Source organism: Miniopterus schreibersii (genome assembly GCF_964146895.1).
Source record: "Miniopterus schreibersii genome assembly, chromosome: 1".
Lineage (NCBI taxonomy): Eukaryota > Metazoa > Chordata > Mammalia > Chiroptera > Miniopteridae > Miniopterus > Miniopterus schreibersii.
In genome coordinates this window covers 164,211,469-164,235,995 of record NC_138101.1, presented here as the reverse complement: position 1 = coordinate 164,235,995, position 24,527 = coordinate 164,211,469, and the positions used below count along the sequence as shown (strand labels likewise).

Sequence of the window (24,527 nt, the reverse complement as noted above, 5' to 3'; positions counted from 1 at the left end):
GACTTCTTTTCCCCATTTTACAGATGAGGAAACTGAGTCTCGGTGAAGTCTTACCCACATCCACACAGTTCATAAGTGGTAAAGCCCAGAACCAAACCAGATTTTCTGACTACTTCACATGCGCCCAAGCACTCATAATCAACACATTCTGCCCTGGGATATTTCCCAGGGGTGTAGCCCTTTTCTTCCTGGAAACATTGGGTGAGTATAATCCTGAATACAGCTCCTTCTCTTTTTTTTCTTTTAAGGAAGGGCAGGGGAAATCCCAGGCTTATGGTCGGGTTTTAGGTCTTACCGCCTTTGCTGTGGTCCAAACAAGGCTGCTTCCACTGCCTGTGAAACCCACCAGCCTGCCAGCAGTGACATGCAGTATGTCCCAAATGTGTGACAGACAGCTGCCTTCCCCCTCCCCATGCTCACACCACCACTTCCTTTCCTTCTCTTCTTCCACACACTTTGTTGCTGCCACCTGTCCCCTTGGCTGTTCCCCGGAAGGGCCAAGCACACTCCCCACTCAGGGTCTTTGCCCTGCCTGTTCCCTCTGCTCAGAATGCTCTTCCCAAGGTCTTCACTTGGCTTCAAGTCCCCACTGAAAGCTCAGCTTTGGATAGGCTGTCCCTGGCCACCCTTTCTAAAGGAGTGTCCCTTGTTGCTATTGCTGTCCTCCCCCTTTTTTCTTTGTAGCACTTATATATATTATGTACAGATATATACATATATTGGTTTATTGTCTTGCTCCCCCACTAGACTGTAAACCCATGAGGCCAGGCACCTAGTTTTGTTTACTGCTGTATCTCTAATGCCCAGCATCCAATAGATGAACTGTAAATATTGTTGAATGAGTAGATGGAGCCCGTGGCCAAAATAAGTAACACTTCTTTAAAGAGGAAAGAATCAAACCATAGCTTTGTAAGAAAAGAAAAGACCCAAGGCTCATCTCTTGGCAGAGCTTCATCATGCAATATTTTTCATCCAGTAATCGTTCAGCACTGTTTCTGTGTGAAGTTCTTTGCAGACAGTCCCTTAGTAGCCTCCAATCCCTGTGCTTTTACAGGGACTCACTGATTTTTTAATTTTTATTTTTTCAGAGCAGCCCATATCATTTATGGGACAGTGTAATGATTTTAAATATCCTCTTTTATTTTACTTCAGGCCAAAAACTGCCTCTTTGTAATTCCTGCATGCTGATCTTAGTTCTTGAACCACAGAGGAACACAGAATAAGTGTACTTCTGTTTGCATGACGCTCCTTAAATAGTTGAAGAAAGATAGCTGTCGCGAGTCTTCCCCACCCTCCTGCCTGAACATCCCTAGTTCCTTCCACTCTTCTTCCAGTGTCAGTGTTCAGACGCCATCCTCCTCTGTCTGCTGTCCTCAGATTTGTTCTGCTTCAAGGTTGGGAATTTGAAGTTTGGCCCTATTGGAGCTTAGTGTTTGGGACCCTGACCGAGGAACCTTGGCCCAGCCCGCTTGTTTCTTTCAGCACAGCCCGGCATGGCCCTGTCTTTTGAGCACCTCTGCCGGGACCTCCTTCAGGGCTTGTGGTGAAGACTTAACAGCATGAGATGCCTTTTCATGCGTCTCCAGTTGTCCAGCCCCTCCCCGACTTGTCAAGTATTATAAAGATTGTGAGGTTTTTGGCTTTTTAGCATTTTGAGATTGAAGCAGCTATAGATTTGTGAACGACAATGAACTCAACTATTTTAAAAAACAAAAAGTTTTCTAAAGTTTTTTTTTAAAGTTGTGTCACCAAAATGCAGGTGAAGAGGGTAGAATTCTGGGTGTAAAGCAAAACCTATAAACCTTGTACCGGCCTCTTTTCTTCCCTCTGTTGACTGCCTGTGTCATTTTCTCAGGCCTGCCGGCCCCTCCCTCTCCCTCCCATGTCTCGCTCTCTTCTTCCAGCAGCCCCTCACCTCCCCATTCCTTCCTCGCTTTCTCTCATTCTATTGATTTCCATTTTTCCCCCTTCCAGTTACTAGGCATGTGGAACTAACATTTACTTACCTCTTAGCATTTCTTACACTTCCATCCCCAATACTTTTACCATAAGCATTTAATTTACACACTTTGGCAAGGTGCACATATAGAATTTCTCTGAGGGAGAAAAAAAAGCCAGGTTTTAACCACCTCTTATGTGCGACCTTGGATAGAAGGAACTTTCAGCCCCCAGCCTTAGGTTCTTCTGCATGATTGGTTTTCATTTCTGCCCAAATCAGCGGTTTCCGACTGGTGGTTGGACACTGGGGCTTCAGTGCAGCAGTGTTTGCTCTGTTTCTGTCACTGCCAATGCCTCTGTCGTTTTGGGTAGAGTTGGCAGGGAAGGAGGCCAAGGTCGAGGGTTTCATCTCTGAGGCCACTTAGCCTTTCCTGCCTCTTCTGCACTCCAGCCCTACTGGGGTGAGTGTGGAGGGAGTGAGGGAGGCTGAGTCGAGGCACGGGGCTCTTTTCCTAACAGCTGTTTTCTTTTTCCTCCTCTTGTTTTTCTGGCTTCAAGGAGTTCACTATGGAGAGGCCTGTGAGTTTGGGGTCTGGGCCCTAAGTTAGGAGAATTGAGACCCGCCCAAGGTTTGAGCCACAGTGGGCTAACTGACCTCGGGTGAATCACTGGGTTGGTTCAGTTGCCCAAGAGGCTGGATTGGATCCACTGGTTCCCCAGAAGTGTCCACAATGGGGTCTCTTAATTCTCTGAAGCATTTTTGAAAAGCCAGTTGGAAATTCAGCAGAGGCCTAATACTAGGGCTGTGGAAAGTGTCTCCGCCTCCAAGTCTGAGTGGTGCGGTATCTTCTTAGATGGGTTATGGTGGTGGGCTGGGCTGGACAGAAGCTTTGAACTGCCAGGTCATGGATCTCTGAGTAGAAAAACCGAGGAAATGAATTAACTTTTGTTTTGCAGGCTGTACTTCTACTCAGGCCCACAGGGAGTAGGTAGCCATCAGGGTCCACACCACACCCATGCCAGAGGTCCTGGGCTGTGTCCCCTTTTCAGACCCTGCTGATCCTAGGACTCTTTGGGATCTCTGCAGCAGGCACCCCCAGCTGCCCACAGGTGGTCCCAGCCCAGCCTGGCTTAAATCCTTGAATTCGATTGCAGGAGCCAAAATCAACCACATCAGTCAGCTGGGACAGAGGGCCCAGGAAGCCATTTTTAAAAATATTTTTGTTGACTTGCCCACGAGTGAAGTTAGTGGGGGGCACTTTGCTTCAGAAAGTGAATAAGAGCTTGGCCTTTGCCCGCCTGACTCCTTCCCCTCCTCTATCTTGAGTGACTTGTGTTTGCTGAAAGCTAGCCCCTCTGGGCAGAGCACCAGGGGCTGCTGAGACCCCAGCCCTTTTCCTCAAGGCTGTGTTTGGAGGAGAGACGGCAGGAATGGAAACCACCAAGTGTCCTGTGGCCGAGCAGTGGCTCTCAGAGAGCCCTGGTGGACAGGGACAGGTTCCCTGGGAGGGATAGGATGGACAGAATTCCAGTTGTCTGTGGACAGGGTAAATGTCAGGTGGTGCCACAGTGCTTGCTGCAGGTCAGGGAGCCCGGCAGAGGCGTGAGGTGGGGACAGACTACCTTCAGAGGCGGCATGGGGGGGTTGGCCAGGGAGCAGTGATGGTTGGGGGGCTGAAAACCCTCTGGATTTATGCTCAATCCCCACAGCCATTAAAGGCTTTGGGACAGGGACTGGTGGGACATGATGTGACATGATCAAAGCAGTGTTTTGGGAAGACTGACCAGGATTTACTCTCCTGGCTCTCTAGGCCCTCCTCTTCAGTCTCCTCATGACCTTTCTGCTGCCTGGGGCCAGTGCTGTGGCTCCTTAATGAGGTCCTTGTGGATGGTGTGGGTTTTTCTATGAACCGCAGGGTTGTTGAGCAGGGAATAGGACCCTGCCAGCTGAGGTGCCTGCCCCTGCTGCCTTGTGAGGTGGCCGACACCACACACGGGAGGAGGCCAGAGTTCCACATTTGGAACCCAACACTCCAGACCTCTAGCGGCTGTTTTGTGATCCAAGTGTGTTTTGAGAGACTACACAATTGATTTTCACATTTTAGTAATTATCGGGATAATTGCCCAGTGTCCTGGAATTCCTTTCTGGCATCCCTTAGTGATGAATTCTGGGCTTCTTTAGCCCATGAAATGTCCCACCTACTTTTGGGGAACAGTGACTGCGATTGGGTATGGGTGGGACTCAGTGTGTGGACTAGAGAGTTTTGGAACCAGAAGGAATCACATTTCTGTAGTCAGACTCCATCATTCAGTATATGGGTTAGGGGACTGGCAGAAGCCAGAGAGAAGACGTGACTTCCCTCAGGGCACAAGCAAGTTAGTGGCAAAGTGAGCACCAGAGTCCAGGTCAGCTGCCTGATGACTGTCCTTTGCACTGCACCTCCGAGCTCTTCTCCCCCATTCCTTCCCCTGGTCCCATCACACACCACCTGCTGGGACCAGTGTCTTCACTGTGCTTCCAACTCCTGTTTCTTCAGACCTCCCAGAACCTACTGGAGGTAGAAAGAGATGACCATTTCAAAGTTGCAGCCTGCTAGGTTTTTCAGTTGATCGTGTCACCCATCCGTTCCAAAAGTCTCACCGCTCCCACTCCGAACTGCTCCCCACTTCCTGGCTCCCAAACAGCCTTTAGGCCTATTTTCTCTCGCTCTGGGAATACTTTCCTTCACGTGCTCTTAATTCAGGCAGCGCTAGTGCAGGGCTGTGCAGTCAGGGAAAGCTTCCTGCAGGAGGTGGAACTGCCAAGTCCTTGAAGTGGAATAGACTGGCTGGACGAGAGAAATGAGGTTTTAGGGGAGGAAAGCAAAGGCATAACATCAGGGAGGGGCCGCAGCCTTGCTCAGGTTCACAAGCTAAACAGGCCTATCAGACAGGCCCAAGGCTCAGGTCCTACTCGCCCCCCCCGGGCGGTCCTGGGGTGGTAACTGCCCTGAGTCTGTCCTTCTGGCTGGAGGAAGCCTCTGCAGTGGAACCAGCTCCTCTGTCTTGGCGAGACGGACACCAAGCCCTCCCCACACCCGAGGAGGAGGTAGGAAGCCGGTTCCAGGCAGCCTGGGAGCCAGTGGCAGGGTTTATGTTAATACAGGCCCTCCCCCAGCCGCGCGCAGCCTATGACGCTCGCCAGCCAACAGCTTAATTACCGCCGCTGCAGCGCCTGCTCGCTTCCCTGGCTCCCTAAAATAATAAGGATGGCGTCACCGGCTTCCCGCGGCCATGCGCTCCCACCCATGCCTCCAGAGCTCTATTGTAGGAAACAGAATCCAGGCACTCAGATGCTTTTCTTCTTGGAGAGATTTTTATTTACTTATTTTTATTTTAAAGTAATGTGGGGCCCTGCCCTTTAGTTAAGATTTTAAAAGATCTTTAAGAGGTGTGGACACCTGAGTCTTAGCTACCATCGAGACTGCAGAACAGCCTCCTATTAGCAGAAACTAAAAGCTACATGGATGATTCCTGGGTCTTCCACAGGGGACTGTGATTTCTGATCAGAGCAGTGGTTCGGTGTGCATGGTATGGCAGAAGAATCACCTGTCCTGGGCTCTAGGCAAACCCTGGACCTCGCTTCTTTCTCTGGAAAAAGGTCTAAACTAGACCAGTATTTTGCAAACTATGGGTCATGCTTAAATTTTTTTTAATGTAATAGAAAAGAGTAATTTTAACAGGGTAAGGTTTGTTTCAGTGTATATGTCTGTAAACACAAAAACGTGTGCACTGAGTTAAGGTGCAAATGTATTTTTTACTGTGGGTTGTGGTCAGAAAGCCGCTGGCCTAGATGATCCCAAAGGCTTTTCTAGCTTTCGAAATGTCTGACTTTTCTCCCAGAGCCTGACTTTTACCCCATGGAACTGCTCTGATTTTTGCAGGTTTTGTCACACTGGCTGTGAAGCAAAAGTAGATTGTATGGTTAAAATGACAAAATCACAAGCATTTATCACTCTAATCGAACACCTTTGGAGAAAGAAGCCCGTTTCCCCTCTGCTTTGGTATCTCTGACAGTCTGGCCTTCTAGCTAGAAATCTGCAACAGGGGATGGCCCATTTAAAAGCTGACCTATTTAAAACCCATGAGCACAAAAAAAAAACAAAAAAAAAACCCAACACGGGGTCAATTTGATTTGTCTTATTTTCTGTGCAAGGCTGGAACCTGAAAACTAAATTGGTCAGGGACTGACAAGGTTGAAACCAAAGCTACAAATATATATTGAAGTCTTGCTCAGCAAAAAAAGAAAATCAAGAGTTGAAGTTAGTGGCAATAAAGAATCAGAACAAGGTGTGGCTGTGAAAAGCAAGAGGGGTGTGTTTTGGGTACACCATCTTAGTCTTCCAAAACGTTGAGAGGCCTTGTGTATTCCATGAGGAGGCCTTACAAACAGCTGAGGTGACTCAGATCCGCTGGCCCACCCTTGTTCTCACTCTTGAACCTTGACAGGGGACACAGCAATAAAGGTGACTATGAATCAAGGGAAGGAAAGCGGCTTTTTCCAAAGCTGGGGATGCTCTAAGTATTATTTCATTTAATCCAACCCTAGGTGACGGGCACTCTTATCATTGCAGGAAGCTCAGGAGAGGTGAGGTGAGCAAGCAAGTGCAGAATGGAAGTGAGCCAGGCCTGTCTTGACTCCAGAGCCTGCCTTCTGTCCACCTCTCCACCTTGCCTCAGGAAGTGCTGGAAAAATAAAGGGCAGTTCGCACTCAGGTTCCTTCTCTCTGGTTCTGGCCTCCAGAGGGCTCTGTTTGAGGCCCAAGCTGTCCATTTAAATCAGGGCCAGCTTCATGGGCACATGACCTATGTAGTGTCACGCAGGGCCCCATGCGTAGAATGGCCCTCTGCTCTTGTCTTGGAATTCTTAATAATTTTTAAGCAAGGAGTCTCACGTTTTCATTTTGCACTGGGCCCTACATATTATATGGCTAGTCCTGGCTTTGATATAGTGTGTCCCCTTTCTTGGTCTTTCGAGGTCCCTTAGTATGCCTGTCCTCACTGGGGTGGAGGCATTTGAAAAATGCAGTTTCAACCTCAGGCCTACCACCCGGGACACTGGACTGTAGTTGTTTACCAGCTGTCTGTCTCCTCCTAGCCGGCCACTGCACCTCTGCTCACTGTCGCCTCCTTGTCTCCTCAGCATGGGCCCAGGTGAACAGTGTCATAGGGGCGCCCTGTCTGGAGAGAGGTTTCTTATAGGCAGAGCTCTTGGTCAAGTCAGGAGGAGTGTGCACAGTTGGCCCACCTCCTAGGGACTTACACTTGTCTTCAGAATACAAGACATGCTGAGAAACATTGTTGCTGTTGTTTACAGAAGGTGGGGTTCATTCAATTTGTCTTGGACCAGTTACATTGTAAATTTCATGGTGGTTTGACTTTTTCTATATGCCTCCGCACCTAGTGCTGGGCCTGGCACATAGAACATTTGTTAAGTGGTTGCTCTGGTGTCCACTCCCCACTAGGCTGATTATGGAGAAGGACAGCCCCTGACCTCTAGGAGGATCGGATGCTTAATACATGATTAAATGATTCATGCAGCAGCTGCCCTTGGTGCCCTGGGATGCTCAGAGCTGGGGCCTTGTGCAAGGATGAGAGGTGGGGAGCAATGAGATTGGAGGAAGTGGGGGGAGATCAGAGTGGAGGGCCTCTTTGGTCAGTTTAGGAACTTGAATCCCTCTTTCCCCCAGGCAGTGGCCTGAAGCCAGGAATGTTTTTCTAGGCTGGAGTTTGCATTTTATAGGTTAAACCGATAGCATCCCCTTCCTGCAGAGGCAGAGCCTAAGATCTTTGGGGATAGAGTCAGGGTTCATTCAGCCAGCCAGCCAGGTCCTTGACCTCCAGTCGAGGCCTATTCCCAGTAGTCCAATGTCCCCACTGTCACAGGCCCCATTTGGAAGCAGAGCAGGCTTAGAGTGACTTGCATGACCATGACCAGGGCTGCAGTGTTGGGAACATAGGAATGGTCAAATTGGAGCTACAGAAAAGACACGATTGCACAGTTTAGAAGCAGCCCAGTGGATTGTTCCTCAGTAATAATGTGTTCGTGTTGATCATGGACCTTTTAGCTCCCGTTGGTGAGAAATGGCTGCCACGCTCTTGCTTTGAGGACAAGTTTTTCAGGAAATACTGGAGCTGGGCAGTCTGACTTCTAGGGAACTTTTCAGTGTCCCACTCACATCTCTTTGGGGCTAAGTATGGATATTTAGGCCTCTTTGGGGTGTTGGCACTTGAGGCATGAAGCACAGAGTTCCTGATTACAAGCAGTGTCGTCCCAGCTGTTGGACTAGAGAGGGAGTAAACCACATTCAGATATTTTTAAATGGCCAGTGGAATTGGGAGAGAGTCTAAACCCAAAGTACAAATTTTCAGTTTAATTTTAACTTTGCACTTAGCTCACACACAGGATTTGGCAGGAGGAAATGGACCTTATATTTCTTTTTCATTTTTTTTTTTTTTTTTAAGCAGAACACTCCCTGAATGTCAAAGGGATGCTCTCTTCACAGGGGAGGGTGTAGAGCATGACCACCACCGGAGGCGGGAGCAAGCGGGCTGCCATCGCAGCAGTTCAGAGGGATTGAAAGAACAGTGGGGTGGGTTAGAGGGGTTTTGTTGTTGTTGTTGTCTTTCCACTTTATTAAATTTATTGGAGTGACAGTGGTTAACAGGAACATACAGGTTTCAGGTGGGGTTAGAGGTTTTGAAACATGGTAGCCTTGCCCGGCCGGGCGTGGCTCAGCGGTTAAGCGTTGACCTAGGATTCAGGCGATCGGGGTTCGATTCCCGGTCAGGGCACATGCCCGGGTTGCGGGCTACAGCTGATCAATGACTCTCTCATCATTGATGTTTCTCTCTCTCTCTCTCTCCCTCTCCTTTCCTCTGAAATCAATAAAGATATATTTAAAAAAAAAGAAACAAGAAACATGGTAGCCTAAAGTGTGGCCCTCTTTGGAGGTAGGGGGTAGGCGGGTTGACTTCTGCTGTTGGGCTGGCATTTTTGTTTTTTCCTGTTTGGTCCACTTCAGACACTTAAGAGGGAGCTTACCCGCCATCCCCCATGTGACACATCACCCCACAAAGAAGAAGTAGATTTCCCCCAGGGTGATTTGTGCTTTTTGGTGATATTAGCAACCTGGGGTCTAAGCCTGGACTTGCCCCTCTTCTTTAATCTCTCCCCAAACAGTGTCGAAACCCTCGCCAGGAGGGAAGTGCCGAAACCCTGGGGACCCCACAAGCCCCACAGACCTGGCCCTCCAGACACCACAGGTTTCCCTCCTTCTCAGTGATTGGGAGCAGCCTCTTGCTCCCTGGGAAAGTGAGGTCCCCCCGCTCCTCTCCAGATCTGTGCTCCCTGACTTCAGCCTCATCTGAGCTAGGAGGGCTGGGTTGTTTTGTGCTTTGGTTACTGAGGAAATGTAACCAGGGTGGGGACTGCTGGGAATGGCCCCCACCCAGCTGGTGGAACAGTTAAAAGAGAGGCTAAAGGGGGGAGCAGGTGGCTGTCAGGGCAGCTTGTCCGATTGAGTTGGTGCTCTGGGAGGGCCTGTGCCCTACATTTGGGAATGTCAGAGAAATCATCAGGAGCTGTCGCTGACTACCTCTGACCACCTCGGTCCAGTAGACACACTCCTGCACTTTAGGGTAGTAGATAGGTGGTTCTGATGTGGCCGTAAAATGGGAGAATGCGCCATAGAGCTGTTATGAGGATTCAGTAGTGAGCCACTGTGGGTGAAGCACTTAGAGGGTGTCTGCGGAGGGCTCAGGAAAGAGCCCATGGTGGTTATTAATAAAACAGTAGTAGTAGTAGCAGTAGTAGTAGTAGTAGTAGTTACTTGCATATTGGTCCCGAGAGGATGGCCACCAGTTTGGGTATGGAGCTGGAACTGGAACCTCTGTCTGTAGAATTCCCAGCCACACTGTGCTGCTCCGGGAAAGAGGTCGACTTCCGGGAGGAATTCCCTTGACTCTCCAGCACCACCTCCCCCCACCTCTGGGCCTTCTCCTTGACTAATGGCCATAGGAGGAGGAGCCCTTGACCCGGTTAGAAAAACTGCATGTCTGAAATCGTTGAGGGTGGATTGGAATCCCTCCTCATATTTGTCTGTCTTTGGCGGAGCTTACAGAACTCCCAAGGCCTTCCAAGGAAACAGTAACTAAAGAAGACAGTGGGCCGTGTGACTCCAGTGTCTACTACAGCGTGAAGGAGGGGTCCTCCCTCCCCCAGTGCAGTTGATCTCCCTCGGTCTGCTCTGCTCCCCTGAGGCCTGGCTTCCTGGCTCTACACTGATTTCCTGCCCTAGGGTAGGATTTATTCCCAGGCATTCTTGCCACTGACCTTGAGAAGGTGACTTGACCTCGACATCTGGCCTCTCCTGGGGACTGAGAGAGTGGGAAAAGACAGGAAAGGCCCAAGGAAAGGTGGGCCTTGGCACCAGTGCTTAGGCCCAGAGCTTCCCAGCTGTGAGAGATTAATGCTGTGCCTGGCTTTGCCCGTCCTTGCAAATTGCCACTGTCCTGGGCTGAGCCGAGTGCATCTCTCTGCTAGGGTGGAAGAGCGCAGGGCAGCTTTGGGTCGCTGGGTCCCACATGTGCCCGGAGCTCCCCTGTCTGCTCACTGGCAAGGGTGGACTGAGGAGGGGCACCATAGGCCTGCTGTGGATCTGTTCCCCAAGTCGGCATTTGACCCAGAAGTGACTCAGTAGAAGGGGCACCTGGAGGACTGTGGCAGCACAGGCATCCTGTGCCCTGCAGGGAAAAGCTAAGCAAATTAGCCTGCTGTGGGGAAGCATGGGGGCAGCCCTGGCAGACAGGTCAGAAGGCCCGTCTGCTTATCCCTAAGAAGAAGAGGTTCTGAGGGGCAGGAATGACCTTTCAGACAATGTGGGACTGCTGCTGAGAAGGACAAGCCTCCACCATGTGACCTGTGGGTGAGAAGTCCCAGGGATCAGCATATCCAGGCCGCAGCAGTACGTGTTTCCTGGAGGCTGCAGGGAGCAGGCTGGGATGCTGTCAGGCACCAGGTGTGGCCAGGAGGGGTCCTCTTTAAGGTGCCTGCCAACCCTGGGAGAACAGGGACTGCCAGATTGCTCAGAGACAGGAGTGGGTAACTGGGCATCTCCCTGGAGGGCCAGCATCCTGGCCTCCCTGGTTCACTCCCTGGTCAGTTCAGGCCCGAGACACGATTACTCCTCCTCAGCTCGTCTCCCTACCATCTGTACCAAAGCCTGGCATCTCCCCTGGAGCCAAGTCTGCCTTCTAACAACCTAATGAGAGGGTAGCTTTTTATCAGTTCTTTCTGCCTTATTAGATATAAAGGATTTGGGGCACAAAAGAGAAGAGAAGAGAATTTTAAGAACTCAATAGAGCAAATTACCTCCAAAGAGTTGAGTAGGGGAGAGGACCACGGGGGTGCCTCCAAAGACCAGCTTTTGGACTTGGTCAACCTCAGCATTTCATAATGGACCCATCCTATGGCTTGTGGATTTCCATCCTCTCCTTCCGCATCTACTCAGGACCAACCATGAAGGGCAAAGTCGAGGGCCGTGGTATCTGATTGGTAGCTTACATGTGTCTCTTCACACATTAATTAAAACTAAATAAAATTTAAAACTCAGTTCCTAGGTCTCACCAGCCACATTGCAGGTACTCAGTGACTAGAGGCTCCCCTCTTAGACAGTGCAGAGCTTTCCATCTTCACAGGAAGTTCTGAGGGACAGCACTGGTGTAGTGAATAGAGAGTTGGAGGAGCCCCTCTTTGACTTTCCCTACCCTGGGGTAGGCCAAGCAGTGACTGTGGTCACAAATTCCAGGCCAGGTGGGCAGGTTCTGACTGGCAGCAAGAGAGGAAGGGGGTACATACACCAACAGTAAGAAGGTCACAGACACACAGGTGAAGGGAGCACGGGGACTGGGGATGGAAAGTGGGGGGCTGGCTTTGGGTTGGATTAGGCTGGGGCCATGATGGGTATGGGGTGAGGCTCAGAGATCCTCTAACATTAGAGCTGGGATCTGGAGGCTGTGGTATTGCAGGGTAGGGTTGGAATGAGATCACCAACCTTGCTAATGGCAGCAGAGCTTGAGTTTATCTTCTGCGGTTCAGCCACGCTTCCTATCTGGAGTGGCCCCTGGTTCTGCAGCTCTGCTCACCTCAACCCGACCCCCCAGGTGGGAAGGCCAGGGTGGGCATGTGCAGTGCAATGCCCCGCAAGTGCTGTGCGTAGTGTATGGTGGACTGCTTCCTGGGTTTGTCGCCCTGTCCTCCTAGGAGTCCTGACTCTCGTCTCCTGCCTCAGCCCCGTTCCTTGCCTCCATTCACACAGTTCTTCCCTTTCCAGGTGAAAGAGCTTGTCCTGGACAACTGTCGGTCAATTGAAGGCAAAATCGAAGGCCTCACAGATGAATTTGAAGAACTGGAGTTCTTAAGTACAATCAACGTAGGCCTCACCTCAATCGCAAACTTACCAAAGTTAAACAAACTTAAGAAGGTAAATAGAGTGGAGTGTGTATGTGTGTGCCCTCAAGCGGGGAGGTGGGGTGGGGAGGAGGAAGGGTCCTCACTTCGCATTTAGGGAGCATAATTTGCAGGTGCAACCAGCTGCCTGCCCCAACGCGCCGAAGATTCCCCGAGACAGTTTTCCCTTCCCTGCTGTCTGCGGAGAGCCAGGAGGCACTGAGCTTCGAGCCTTAATTTTAAGAGCTGTTTCTGCTTTTTATTTTTCTGCCTTGTTTAGCTTGAACTAAGCGATAACAGAATCTCAGGGGGCCTGGAAGTATTGGCAGAAAAGTGTCCGAACCTCACACATCTAAATTTAAGTGGCAACAAAATTAAAGACCTCAGCACAATAGAGCCACTGGTGAGTCACTGGGTCCTTCCCTCTCTCCACGGGGCGGGAGGCAGGAGGGACTGATATCAGGGAATGCTACTTTTGAGTTTGTGTAATGTCTTTTTTTTTTTTCTCTCCACTTACTTTACGTTTTTGACTTCATTTAACCCTCACTGTGTACTATGAGAGAGAGTTTGAGCAACTATTTCTGCTTCATCCATAGGGAAACTAAAACCTAGAGAAGTTAAGTAACTTGCCCAAGGTCACACAGCCAGGCTGGCAGTCAGGGTGAAGAGGGGTAGGACCCTGGCCTCTATTTCTGGCTGAGTGATTTTCCTTGAACAGTATGTACTTTGCTTTGGAACCTGGAGCTGTCATTTCTTCAGGCTCCTTGTCCCTCTTTGGGGAGGGAGGATCCATCCAGGAATTAAGCTGACCCTGGAGGTGGCCAACCTGTTTTCTCCTTGGGTCATTCGCCTGAGGCTGGTGCCTCTGAAGGGTGGGAGATGGATTGGCCCCAGCACAGGCCCCCTGGGATCGCAGAGAACTGTGTGGCCTGGGAGCCTCGTGCAGGCCTCCTCTGCTGTCCTCTTGGAGCTGAACACACCCCAAACTTCACGATTTACTAGCCAGAAAGGGGCAAGTCACGGTCAGAAGAACAATTTTTACATTAGCAGGATCTGAATGACCGTATTCTCTTGATTTTTTAAGGAGGTCAACTGTAAACTGTGTCTGTCCCTGATTCAGTAATAGATTTTTTTGAGAGATAGAAATACTACCACACAAAATAAACACTTATTGTAAATATACACCTAAGAGTCACTTCATAAGCCATGTGTCCTGGAATCAGGGAAAGACCCTGAGGATCTTTTGCCAACTTTCCCTTTCCCATGTTTATAGGGTGGAGGTTGGGACATTCCTCAGTTGGGTTTGTAGGGTTCTTGTCCAAAAAGCACTCTGCCCTCCTTGGACGCTCAAGGAGGGCGGGTGGATAAGCCAGGTGACAGAACAGGAAGCTAGTGTTCTTTTTCAAGCTCAAACTTTTTCTGCCTATCTGTGGCATAGGGTCAACCACTAAAATGTGCTTCCCATCAGACTTATTATAAAGTCTTCCACTGATCTGGGGAAAGCAAAACTAGTTTGATATACCCGAAAGTCTTCATTTCATAATTTCATTACAAAAGGAGAAATCTTTGAAGGTCTGTACGTGTGTTTGGGAGGCGAGGGACTGCGTATATAAAACAATGAGAATCAGTCATCATTAGAGATCAGATATAGGCAGGCACCCCCCCCCCCCATTCTCCTCCTGCCCAGACCACGCATGTTTTTGTAGCTTCCCTAGTTATCAGTGTGACTGATGTGTTACACTCACCTCTGGAGGGTGGGAAACAGCTTTGGTTGGGGGTGCTGGGTTTACCCACCCAGACCACAGCCCAGATTCCCTCCCTGCACTTGACCCTCTGCTGAGAATGACCAGGTCTCTATCCTGAGCTCTTGAGAGAGCAACCTGGCTCCTGACATTGACCCTGAGGGACAGTGGCTTTAGTCGCCAGTTCGGCCTGGCCCCATTGGAACGGGGAGGCGGGGAGTCCAGGTGCAGCTCTGTTTCTTGCTAGCCATCTGACCCTTTGACCTCCTAGGCCTCAGTTTCCTCAGGCACCAAACAGGAATAACGAAGGCTCGAACCCCTAAGGTAAAGCTTTGACAAAGCAGATGTGTTGAGTACCGTGGACAAAATCTGGACCCTCCGTCAGTTTCTCTCTTGTCCTTTCTGGCAGGCAGTGTGGCAGAGAGCTCAGGTGAGACGCGGGGCTGCAGATCAAACCCCAGCTCTCTCCTTCCTCATCCGGAAAAGGAGCGAATCATGATTTTACCTTCTCGGGGTTCTGGGGACAAGCTGAGCCAATACACAAAGTGCTGTGTTGACTCCTGTCGCTGTTGCAGCAGCAGGAGTTGGCGCGGTGGCTCGTGCTGCCTTTTTGGGTCGCCCCTGGCCCCTTAGTCACAGCGGCGGCAGCACAGCGCTTGTTTCATGCACCGAGAGCCCCACCTTAATTTCAAGCTGGTTGCTGTAAAGGCAAAAGCAGAATAAAAGTGTTGTTGGATGAGATTTTAACAATAAAGTCCAACCCCTCATTTTCCAGGTGAAGAAACTGAGGCCCATCATCCAGGGGCGATAAGTCTGGGCGGACATGTGGCCGAGCAGAACCAAATCAGAGTTTCTTTACCCGCCGAGCCTTGGCTCTTCACAGTGTCTCACTTGGTCCCCACGGCTCCCCCAGTGGTTCCCCCTCCCCTCCCGTCCCCGTCTCTCCTGCCTCCCTCAGGTCGCTCACTATTGACTTTATTGTTCCGCTTGCAGAAAAAGTTAGAAAACCTCAAGAGCTTAGACCTTTTCAATTGTGAGGTAACCAACCTGAACGACTACCGAGAAAACGTGTTCAAGCTTCTCCCACAACTTACGTATCTTGATGGCTACGACCGGGACGACAAGGAGGCCCCCGACTCCGACGCCGAGGGCTATGTGGAGGGCCTGGACGACGACGAGGAAGACGAGGATGGTGGGTGGCAGGCGAAGGCCGGGGCAGGGGTCCTCCCCCCAGGCAAGGGGCGGCCCGGGCGTTGGGAGGCTCCGGGCTGCTGAGGGGTATGGCTGCTGACCTCTATCCAAAGCTGTGGAGGGGAGTGAGGCTGTCGCCGTGTTTACTGGCGTCCCTAATCTAGGTCGTTGGTTGACTCTCCTGAAAGAACTCTCATGAGCCCCAGAGAAACATACATCCTAAGACTGACTTCCCTTTTTAAAAACCATCTAGCTGAATCCTCACGTTGATTTTTTTTTTTTTCCTCCCTTTCCAAAGTCTCCCACTGGGAATGAGATTCTACAGTGTCTGATATGATCCCAGACTCAGACACTGTCCCAGGGAGGGGGCAAGCGGATGGAGGAAGGTGGGGTATGGTCTGAGGGTCCTCTTTCCGCATCTAGGTGTCCAGTCAGGGAGCTGGAGGGGTTGTGGGGCCCTCTGGTGGCTGCAGCCCACAGAACCACAGTCCAGGACTTGCGGGTGTGGACTCGGGAGCCCCAGGGGCAGGAAAAGTGGAGGCTGCAGGTAGCATGTTGGGCTCCCTGGCAGCGTGGTGAGCAGCCAGGGTTGCAGGAAGGAAGAGGAAAGGGTGCCTCTTATCTTCCCACATCACCAGCACGGTGGCCTTTCTGCAGGTCCTCATGGCCAGAGTAAAGTTGAAAATGGAGACGCTTGCATGATTAATTCGGACCCGAGATTTTGTTTTTCCTGGTTAGATGGGAGTATTTTGCAGGATATTCATGCACCTTGTTTGCCTTAGTTTATCCCATCTTGTGATGCAACATAAATGCCCAGGACTGGAGTCCTGAGACCAGGTTTCTAGGCCCAGGCTAATCTGATGTGTGATCTTGAACAAGTCACCTCTCCCCTCGGCCTCAGATACCTCCCCTTTAAAGTGAGTGGTTTGGCTTTGATGCTCTTGCTAAATAAATTGGCTTCTCAGCCTTCTCGGGCCCTGTACTCTTTTCCTCAGATCCTTCCATTTCTCTGTGGTTTCAGCCTCCACAAAAGGGTCTTTCATTTTTGTAAAGCTGGGGGAGGGGAGGAGGGCTTATCGCTCAGACCACTTTAGGGTGCTCACCTTATCTTTTAGCTCACCTTAGGGGCTGGTTCAGTCACCTGAAGGCACCCAGGTTTGGGGCCTGGGTGGGGGTCAGGGTCATCGGCCCCCCGCTGAGGACCGCACCCCTCCCCGCCAGGCCCGCCAGCCCGGGGCCTGTGCCGCGTGGGCCGAGCCAGCTCGCCACCGGCTCCATTCTTGTCCCCATTTCCACTGCACAGAGGAAGAGTATGATGAAGATGCTCAGGTAGTGGAAGACGAGGAGGATGAAGAGGAGGAGGAGGAGGGTGAAGAGGAGGATGTGAGTGGAGAGGAAGAGGTAAGCACCTGGGCTGCGCGCGTCCCCTCTCCCTGAGCCCCTCTACTTGCTGCCTCTGAGCTGGTCCCGGCAGACGCCTCAGTGACCAGCCTTTGGCAGCCCAGGAGCCCTGGGTGGGGAAGTGAGTCCATTTCAGGGGCCAGCCTGCAGCAAGCCCTAGGTGGTTGGATTGGGGGGGGGGACTTCTGGGGGCGCCCTGCCCTGCGGGGGTAAGCCTGGCTCTTCTTTCTGTGTGTAAGTCAGTTCTTACTGCCCCCACGGTCCCAGTTTCTGCCTCTTGCATTCATCTGTTAATTCACTGAGCGCTTACAGTATACCAGGGAAAAACCAAAGGCGGTCTCGAACTGATGGCTAGTGGAAGACACTGCCGGGTCCCAAGTCAGAGCGACAAGGGTCTCGTGCACACAGTGGAAGTAGTGCCATTTTCTTAACACATTGGCTGGTTCCTAGTTTTTTGACAAGGTCTGTGATGTGTCTGTGAGTAGTAATTTAGCACAGAGATTTAGCTGTGTGTCCCTGGAACAATTCCTTGACCTTTCTGAGCCTCTTTCTTCATCTGTGAAATAGGCATCCGGATTGTAAGTAGGGATCATCTCACTGGATTTTCAAGAAGATAAACTGATTTATAAGTAAAATGCTTTTAAGGACAGGGTCTGACTAGGGCGTTTGACCACTTCCTATTTTAGGCTTTCACAGGCTTCCTTCTCTTATTATGCTGGCTCCATGTGCTGGGTTTTGTGTTGCGTGTTCTGAGTCTCTCTATAGCAGAGTCATTTTCCACCATTTGTTCAAAATTCTACATCAACTCTTGCTGATTACAAACGTGAGATGTGGAGAGGTTTAAAATGTTAACAGCTTGGACAAAGCACCTGGCTTTTCCCTCTTTCCTGTCTCTTGATCGAGCTTGCAGACACCCACCTGCCATGTAGACCCATATGGGCAGGATCTCCCGGCCAGCCCAGCCCAGCTTGGGAGGGGCAGGCAGGTCCAGGCGAAGAGAAGAGCTGGTGAGATGGGCTGGGTTGCTGCCTGGTCTGCAGTGGGGTTGCTCTTCTCTCTGGGGCTAGGCTGCTAGGCTCACCTCTGAAGCCTTAGGAAAACAGGTCCTCCTAGGACAGGGCAGCAAGTCATATTGACTAATGGACTTTTTTGTCCTCCTCTTCCTGCCACAGGAGCTGCAGCATGCAGGGTTGGGGGGTGGGGGTAATCTCATTGACCAGCTGCAGATTTCCAGCTTACAGTAAAGGAGAGTTTACACACACACACACACACACACACACACACACACACACACACAGTCTCAGCAAACAGACTGATTAAGGAACTCTTTGGTGACATTATAAAAGGGTATTTCCCTTGACAAAAAGAAGTCTATCACCAAGTTCTTTTTAAACAATGGGCTGCCCGATGCTTTAGGAACAGTGTTCAACATACAGAGATTTAATTAGCACATAACACAGGAGCTGAGAATGACGTCACACATCTCGCTGGATCTCGCAGGGCTGGGGTGATCCTCAGGGCTCCTGGAATTCATCCTTCCCTCCAAGGGATCCAAGTTTGCAAGGTGGTGACAGGCTGTGTAGGGTGAGGTTGGACTTGCCCACAGAATCTTTGTTTGCTGAAACGGGGGTCTTCCTTAAAGCCAGAACTAGATTGAGGACAAATGAAAGGATGGCCTACTTTGCGTGACAGAGAGGCGGTTTGGGAACTTGGTCTCCTAAGAGAGCAGCGGATTAGAAAGCTGCCTGGTTGAAGGGACTTCAGATAGTTCTTGACCTGGGGGTAGAACCCACAACCCCTCTGATACTGTGTGCAAACATTATATGTGATAGGGGTATTTTCTGGGGGAGGGGTTTAAAGCTTTCTACAGAATCTTAAAGGGGTCCTTGATGCAAATGTCTGCCTTAGATTCACCCTGAGATAGTAGGTCCATGCAGGTGGCTCTGAGGGGCTGGGGATGATCCCTGCTTTGTTTGAGGTCAGTGTCGGGGACAGTGGCTTCCTCAGCAGGTTGTGGCCAGGGTACCCTAATGCCTGCCGCACCTCTTCTGTCCTAGGAGGATGAAGAAGGCTACAACGACGGGGAAGTAGACGACGAGGAAGACGAAGAAGACGGTGGTATGGCAGCCTTTTTACCCCTGGCTGGTAGCGGCCAGTCCCTTCAGCTGGCAGTAGCTTGCGTAGGCCCCGAGGACCTGGCAGAGGGCAGAGCATGCCTGTCTGAGGCCCAGGCGCCTGCCTGGCTGTGCAGATGCCCTGCCTCCATTTGCCAGGACGGCAGAGCTTCCTAGATGTGTTGGGCCCCTGGTCTCCAGCGGGCGGACTGAGGTAGAGGTAGGGCCCTGTTTAATCTAAATGCCTTTTCCTTGCTCTTCCAGAAGAAGAGAGGGGTCAGAAGCGAAAACGAGAACCTGAAGATGAGGGCGAAGACGACGACTAAGTGGATAACCTATTTTGAAAAATTCCTATTGTGATTTGACTGTTTTTACCCGTATCCCCCCTCCCAAATCCCGCCCCCCCAAAACTTATTTTTTTCTGATTGTAACGTTGCTGTGGGAACGAGAGGGGAAAAGTGTACTGGGGGTTGTGGGGAGAGGGTGGGCGGGAGGGGGTGGAATAAAATACTATTTTTACTGCCACTCTTTATTTTTTTCCCCTACTTTTTTTGGTGTCTGTTTTTGTCCCTGTAATTGCAATAGCTGAGTACACACCAAGTGAGCATTTGGTCCTTACTCTCAAAGAGGATGGTTTGGAGGTCTCTCACATTTCCCGGTATTTTCCTGAGTCTCTTGAGTTGGTTGGAAGGCCGTGGCTGGCCTCAGTTTGGTTTCACAGAGCCCAGGAGGGGCTGAGCACCAGCCACATCTTACCTCTTGTTCTGGTTCACACGATTTCTGCATCTTGGGCCTGCTAGAGGCATCCAACGCCCTGGTTTTAAATAGCAACCTAAGGGCGTATTTTGGCACTGGTTGGGGGACAGTCCCCATCTCTCATTCCCTTTCCCTCTTCACAGATGGTGGTGGGCTTCGTTCTACGAAGACGACTCTGATGTCACTCTTAGGAGCTTATGAGCCAGAGAGCTGAAAACAGCAGGCTCATGGGTAAAATGGATTTTGTGATTATAATGAAAAGAGAAGCAGCAAACCCTTAAACGTCAACCTCTTTAAACGATTTTTTAAAAACTGTCCTCTCTTGTTCTGTAAAATATTAGAACGCTTTGTTTTACAAAATGACAAGAGAATTCTTCCACATGTACTTCTGTGCTTAGACCATTTTTACAAACCTAAGTGCAGAAGATGTTGCTGCATGTCGGCTGGGTTTTTTTTTCATACACCCGAGCACGGAAAAACTAACGCAAAATTGTATTTTCTTACCTAGTGGAAATCTGAAATGACTGCAAATTCCTAGTGAATGTACAGGTTTGCTTTCATGTCCCTCTTCTGGATTGCTTTAGAAGTGATGTGTTGTTTCCTAGCCTGTGTTTCATCTGTACAAAAGAGCATCTGCACCGGTTTCTCTCCTCCCCCTCAGAAGAGCCAAACTTTGAGTTTTATGTCTGTTTGTCATTGATAAATTTCAATAAATCTTTTTATACAATTTTTTTGGGATGGCTTCTTTGAGTCCAACAGGCCATTGATCTAAGATGCATTCCACACAACCTGCTAAGCCAGCTGGGGCTTGCTTACCTGATAAAATAGCTTTTCTCATAGGATATGTGACCCGATACTAAGTTTGGATAATTTGGGCCTCAAAGCAAGACTCAGTGGTGTGCTTTCTTCATTAAATGCTTCCAGGGGGTGGGGGTATGTAAAGAGAGAAAGATAAAAAAACTCAACAAAATCACCAAAAAGTTAGGCCAACCTTGGGACCAGACCTTATTCTGAATATCTTTTATTGTTTCATTTTTCAGACTGTAAAAAAGAAGACCTCAGGGACGTGTAAAATTTGTTCCTTTTTTACTTACCGTTATTACGATCATTTCTCTCTACCTCTAAAGGGTCTGCACAAGCACCTATCTAAAAAGGCTAGGTAGTGGTCCATTAACTCTTCTGATTCGCTTCATCCTAACCAGTGGTTGGATGTTTGGGTTATTTCCAGCTTACCACCACAGTGGACATTCTGTTACACTTTTTTTGGATTTCTTAGAGCAAATGCTTAGAAGTAATGCCATTGCACCAAAAGTTGACATGACTCATCGGCAAGGTTCCATGTTTTCCAGGAGGGTGATACTAATGTGCTGTGGTAGTTTATACATGTATCCATTCTCGGCCTTACAGCCTTGAACCCCACCATGAGCCCTGGCTCCTGTGCAGTTCCAGCAGGTGAGGGGCTTCTCAAGAGAGGCTGACACCCCATCCTCTGGGTGGTGCCCTGGGGCTCCCTGCACTTTTCTTTGGAGACATCCCGACTCCATGTGTAGGATGGACAGTGGCCTCCCCAGAGGCCCAGTGCTGTGTAAAGCATGGGGACTGTGAGGATGTGAACGAGGCAGGCACCTTGTGTCCCTCCCAGAGCTGGTGAAAGAACATGGGAATAGGGTGAAGTCAAGAGCTGCTCGGGCCTGGCCTCAGGTTTTCTGACTCTGACTCTTATGGGGGTTTTAAGGATCAGTTGACTGACATACATCTGGACACAAATGCTCTAAAATGTGAGGTCAAATAGATGACAAGGTTAATGCTGATGGGGCTGAGGGAGGAAAACTGTTTATCAGTCATAACGAATATTCACATCAACCCTCGAGTGAAAGTCTTATTGTACCTATTTTATGGATGAGGAAAACCAAGGTCCAGGGACTTGGAGGTAAGCAGAGGTGGATCCAAGGTGAAACCAGGTGTGGACTATTTTTGTCAAACCTGGACCTGAATGGCAAGGAGGCAGAGGGGGAGAGGCTGACCTTTATTGAGCTCTTGCTGTGTGCCAGGTACTGCGCTTTACATGTAGCATCTCGTCCACACTAAGTCCCCACAGCCACCTTAGGCAGGTGCCATTACCCTGTATACAGTTGGCTCAGGTCATGCAGCCAAAAAAGAGCATCAGGAATGACCCAAGGGGTGTGATTCCAGAGGCAGCCCTCACCTCATACTAGAGTGCCTCCCGCTCCGAGACACTCCTGTGTGAGCCAGCTGTGTTGACAGTCGCTCACCTTGCCCAGCATGCCTCTGGTGAGTGAGGTTTCCACCGAGTGCTAGCGAGTGCCCCAGTGTGGACCCTTGAGAGGGAAGGGCCGTTCAAAGTCACCCAGTCAACAGTCAACCCTCTCATTTGACGCAAGAGGAAACAAACCCAGGCAGGGTAAGTGGTGTTTCTAAATATCCCCAGTGGGTTTGGCTTCCCCATAGTGCCAGGTTGACCATCCCTGAGAAGGGCGTTGCTTGACGCAGACTGGCGCCTGGGGAGAATAAGGATGGTGTGGGTTCTAGGCCATGAGCTACTGTCGCGATTTATATCCATGGCCTCCCTATCCTCACGCAGGTGAGACCAAGGCTCAGACAAGCTAGATGACTAGCCCAGCTGGTAGGTGCAGCTTAGCTGCAAACCTGCGCCTGACACTGGAGGCCTCGTTCCTATCCACCGTGTTCAGAAGAGCCAGGCAGCCGGGAAGGGAGATGAGCGATTCGGTTTATCTCTTGCTGACTTGCAAAGGCTGTTTTTATCCTGGTTTAGAGACTCATTGTTCCTGGTTGAACAGATCCCCACAGTGGGTTTCTAGTAAGCAGCTTTGGACAATGGTGTCCCTGAGTCTTGACCGGCCCTTGGACAGGCTCCTGTGGCAGGCGGGGCCTAGGGGTGAGCAGGGCAAGGAGAGGGCTGGAGATGGTTAGACAGATGAGGGCAGGCCTGAGGCTAAATCAGCCTGGCTGAGGCCCTCAAGGCGGCTCTGAATGTTCCAGCAGCAGAGAAACTGGAGAGAGATTCAAACCTCAAGAGCCATCCGCAGACTGCTACCTGTGACCTGGAGCTGATGCAGGGGACATCTGTGGAGTTGCATCAGGTCCTCTTGGTCTGGCAACAGCACTACAGGAAACCACTGCAGAGACTCACGTGGACATGGCCCCTCTCCATTCCTGAAGTTCAGATGGTGCTGATGGTCACCTACCCGGTCCCTGGGGTGAGCAAATGACCCGGTGCTGGCCAATCAGCACATTCCAAACTGACCCGAGTGACTGGTCCAAGGAAGGTCCTGGGACACATGGTAAAATGAGGCTTGGTCCCTGAAATTTAAATGAGAAACTTCCTGTTGGGGGCATTGGGCTGGGAGGGTGGAGGCCTGGGGTTGTGGAGGCACAGCCCCTGGAGGGAGCCTCTGATGATCCCATTTCAGCCTGTAAGAGTCCTGACAGTGAAGTGAGGACACCAACATAGATTTAGAACTTACTGTTGGGCATTGTGCATTATGTTGCTTGTTTCTCATAATAACACAATCTGGCAGCCATTATTATCCCCACTTCAAAGATCGAACTCATATAAGTATTCTAAAAAAAGTGCCAGACACAACACTAAGTGCTTTATAGAAATCAACCTAGTGTTTCCCAAATTTCCCTGATAATCCCTGGGACTTGTCAGACTGCCAGGCCTCACCTCTGGCAATTCTGGTTCTATAGCTCTGGACTGGGGCCCAGGAATCTGTGTTTTAACAAGAACCCAGCAGATTCTCATCATCAGGACATTTGGGAAATACTGTATTAAACTCAATACCCACAACAGCCCAGTAAGGACAGTATTATGGCCATGCTTATTTAATGTTGAGGAAAGTGAGGCTCAGAGAGGTTAGGTAACCTGCCCAAGCTAACACAGGTGTTGAGTGGCAGAGCTGAGATTTGAACCTGGGTTTACGTGACTTTCACGGTTCTTGGAGAAAGGGGATGATAATACCTGTGTATTATCATGATACAGTTCATGAAAGATCTTAGTTGTAAAACGAAATGAATTGGCATTAAATCTTGTAGACCATCCAGTCTTGACCAGGGCTCGGAAGTCAGGAGACCTGGATTCTCTCCTAGCTCTGAGACTAACTAGCTCGGTGATTGCATACAAGCCACCTTTATGTCCTGTAAGGAGAGCCATGCAGACTAAATGACTTCCGACAGCCGTCGTGGATAGTTTGCTCTAATGTTCTTTCCCTCGTTGCCCTGAGGTCTCCAGGTAGGTCTGTATTGATGTGAAGTTTAGTAAAGGTGCTCCCTGCCAAAACTACGAGATGGCAGCAGGAAGGATCGGCGTGGGAGAAACAGCCTCTCTACTGAGGCCGGAGCACTCTGGTGCAGAATTAGCACGACTCCCTGAAGTCTGAGCATTTAGCCGGCGCAGTGTATACACGTTCACCATTGCCTGGGTAATCACCTGGGCTGGTGAGGAAGCTGAGATAAAACAGAGCTTGGCATGTGCGATCTCATTTCATTCTCACAGCAGAATTCTCTCTGAAGAGTATTCTACCCAATTTCCAGATGAGGAAACTGAGGTTCAGAGACATTATGAAACTCGCTCAAGATCACACAGCCAGGAAGGCACGAGCTGGTATTGGCACCCGTAGCTTCCTGGCCTGAAGGATGGAGGTGTTTCCTCAGTTCTCAGGTCCTATGCAGCCTACAGCTAACTGCAGCAAGATTCATCTCCTCCAAATTTTGGTTTGCCTAATTTCACACCTTTTCTCAAGAATCTAGCTCTCAGGCCCAGCACGGTCCTCCCACTCATCTCTGCAGCTCTCCAGACTGTGACAAAACCAGTCTTCCCATAGTCCCTGGGAACAGATGTCTTGCAACAAAAAT

At 50.2% G+C, this 24,527-nt stretch overlaps 1 protein-coding gene across 1 annotated transcript in view; it reads left to right on the top strand.

The window, feature by feature from the left end:
* ANP32A (acidic nuclear phosphoprotein 32 family member A) overlaps positions 1-20,360 on the top strand; it is a 38,766-nt gene extending 18,406 nt beyond the window's left edge. The window contains exons 2-7 of the mRNA XM_081147929.1: positions 12,312-12,461; positions 12,708-12,830; positions 15,163-15,361; positions 16,664-16,761; positions 18,819-18,879; positions 19,140-20,360. Of these exons, the coding sequence (XP_081004055.1) occupies positions 12,312-12,461; positions 12,708-12,830; positions 15,163-15,361; positions 16,664-16,761; positions 18,819-18,879; positions 19,140-19,201 (693 nt within the window). The 3' untranslated portion in view covers positions 19,202-20,360. The remainder of the gene's footprint in view (positions 1-12,311; positions 12,462-12,707; positions 12,831-15,162; positions 15,362-16,663; positions 16,762-18,818; positions 18,880-19,139) is intronic.
* The last annotated feature ends 4,167 nt before the right edge of the window (positions 20,361-24,527 follow it).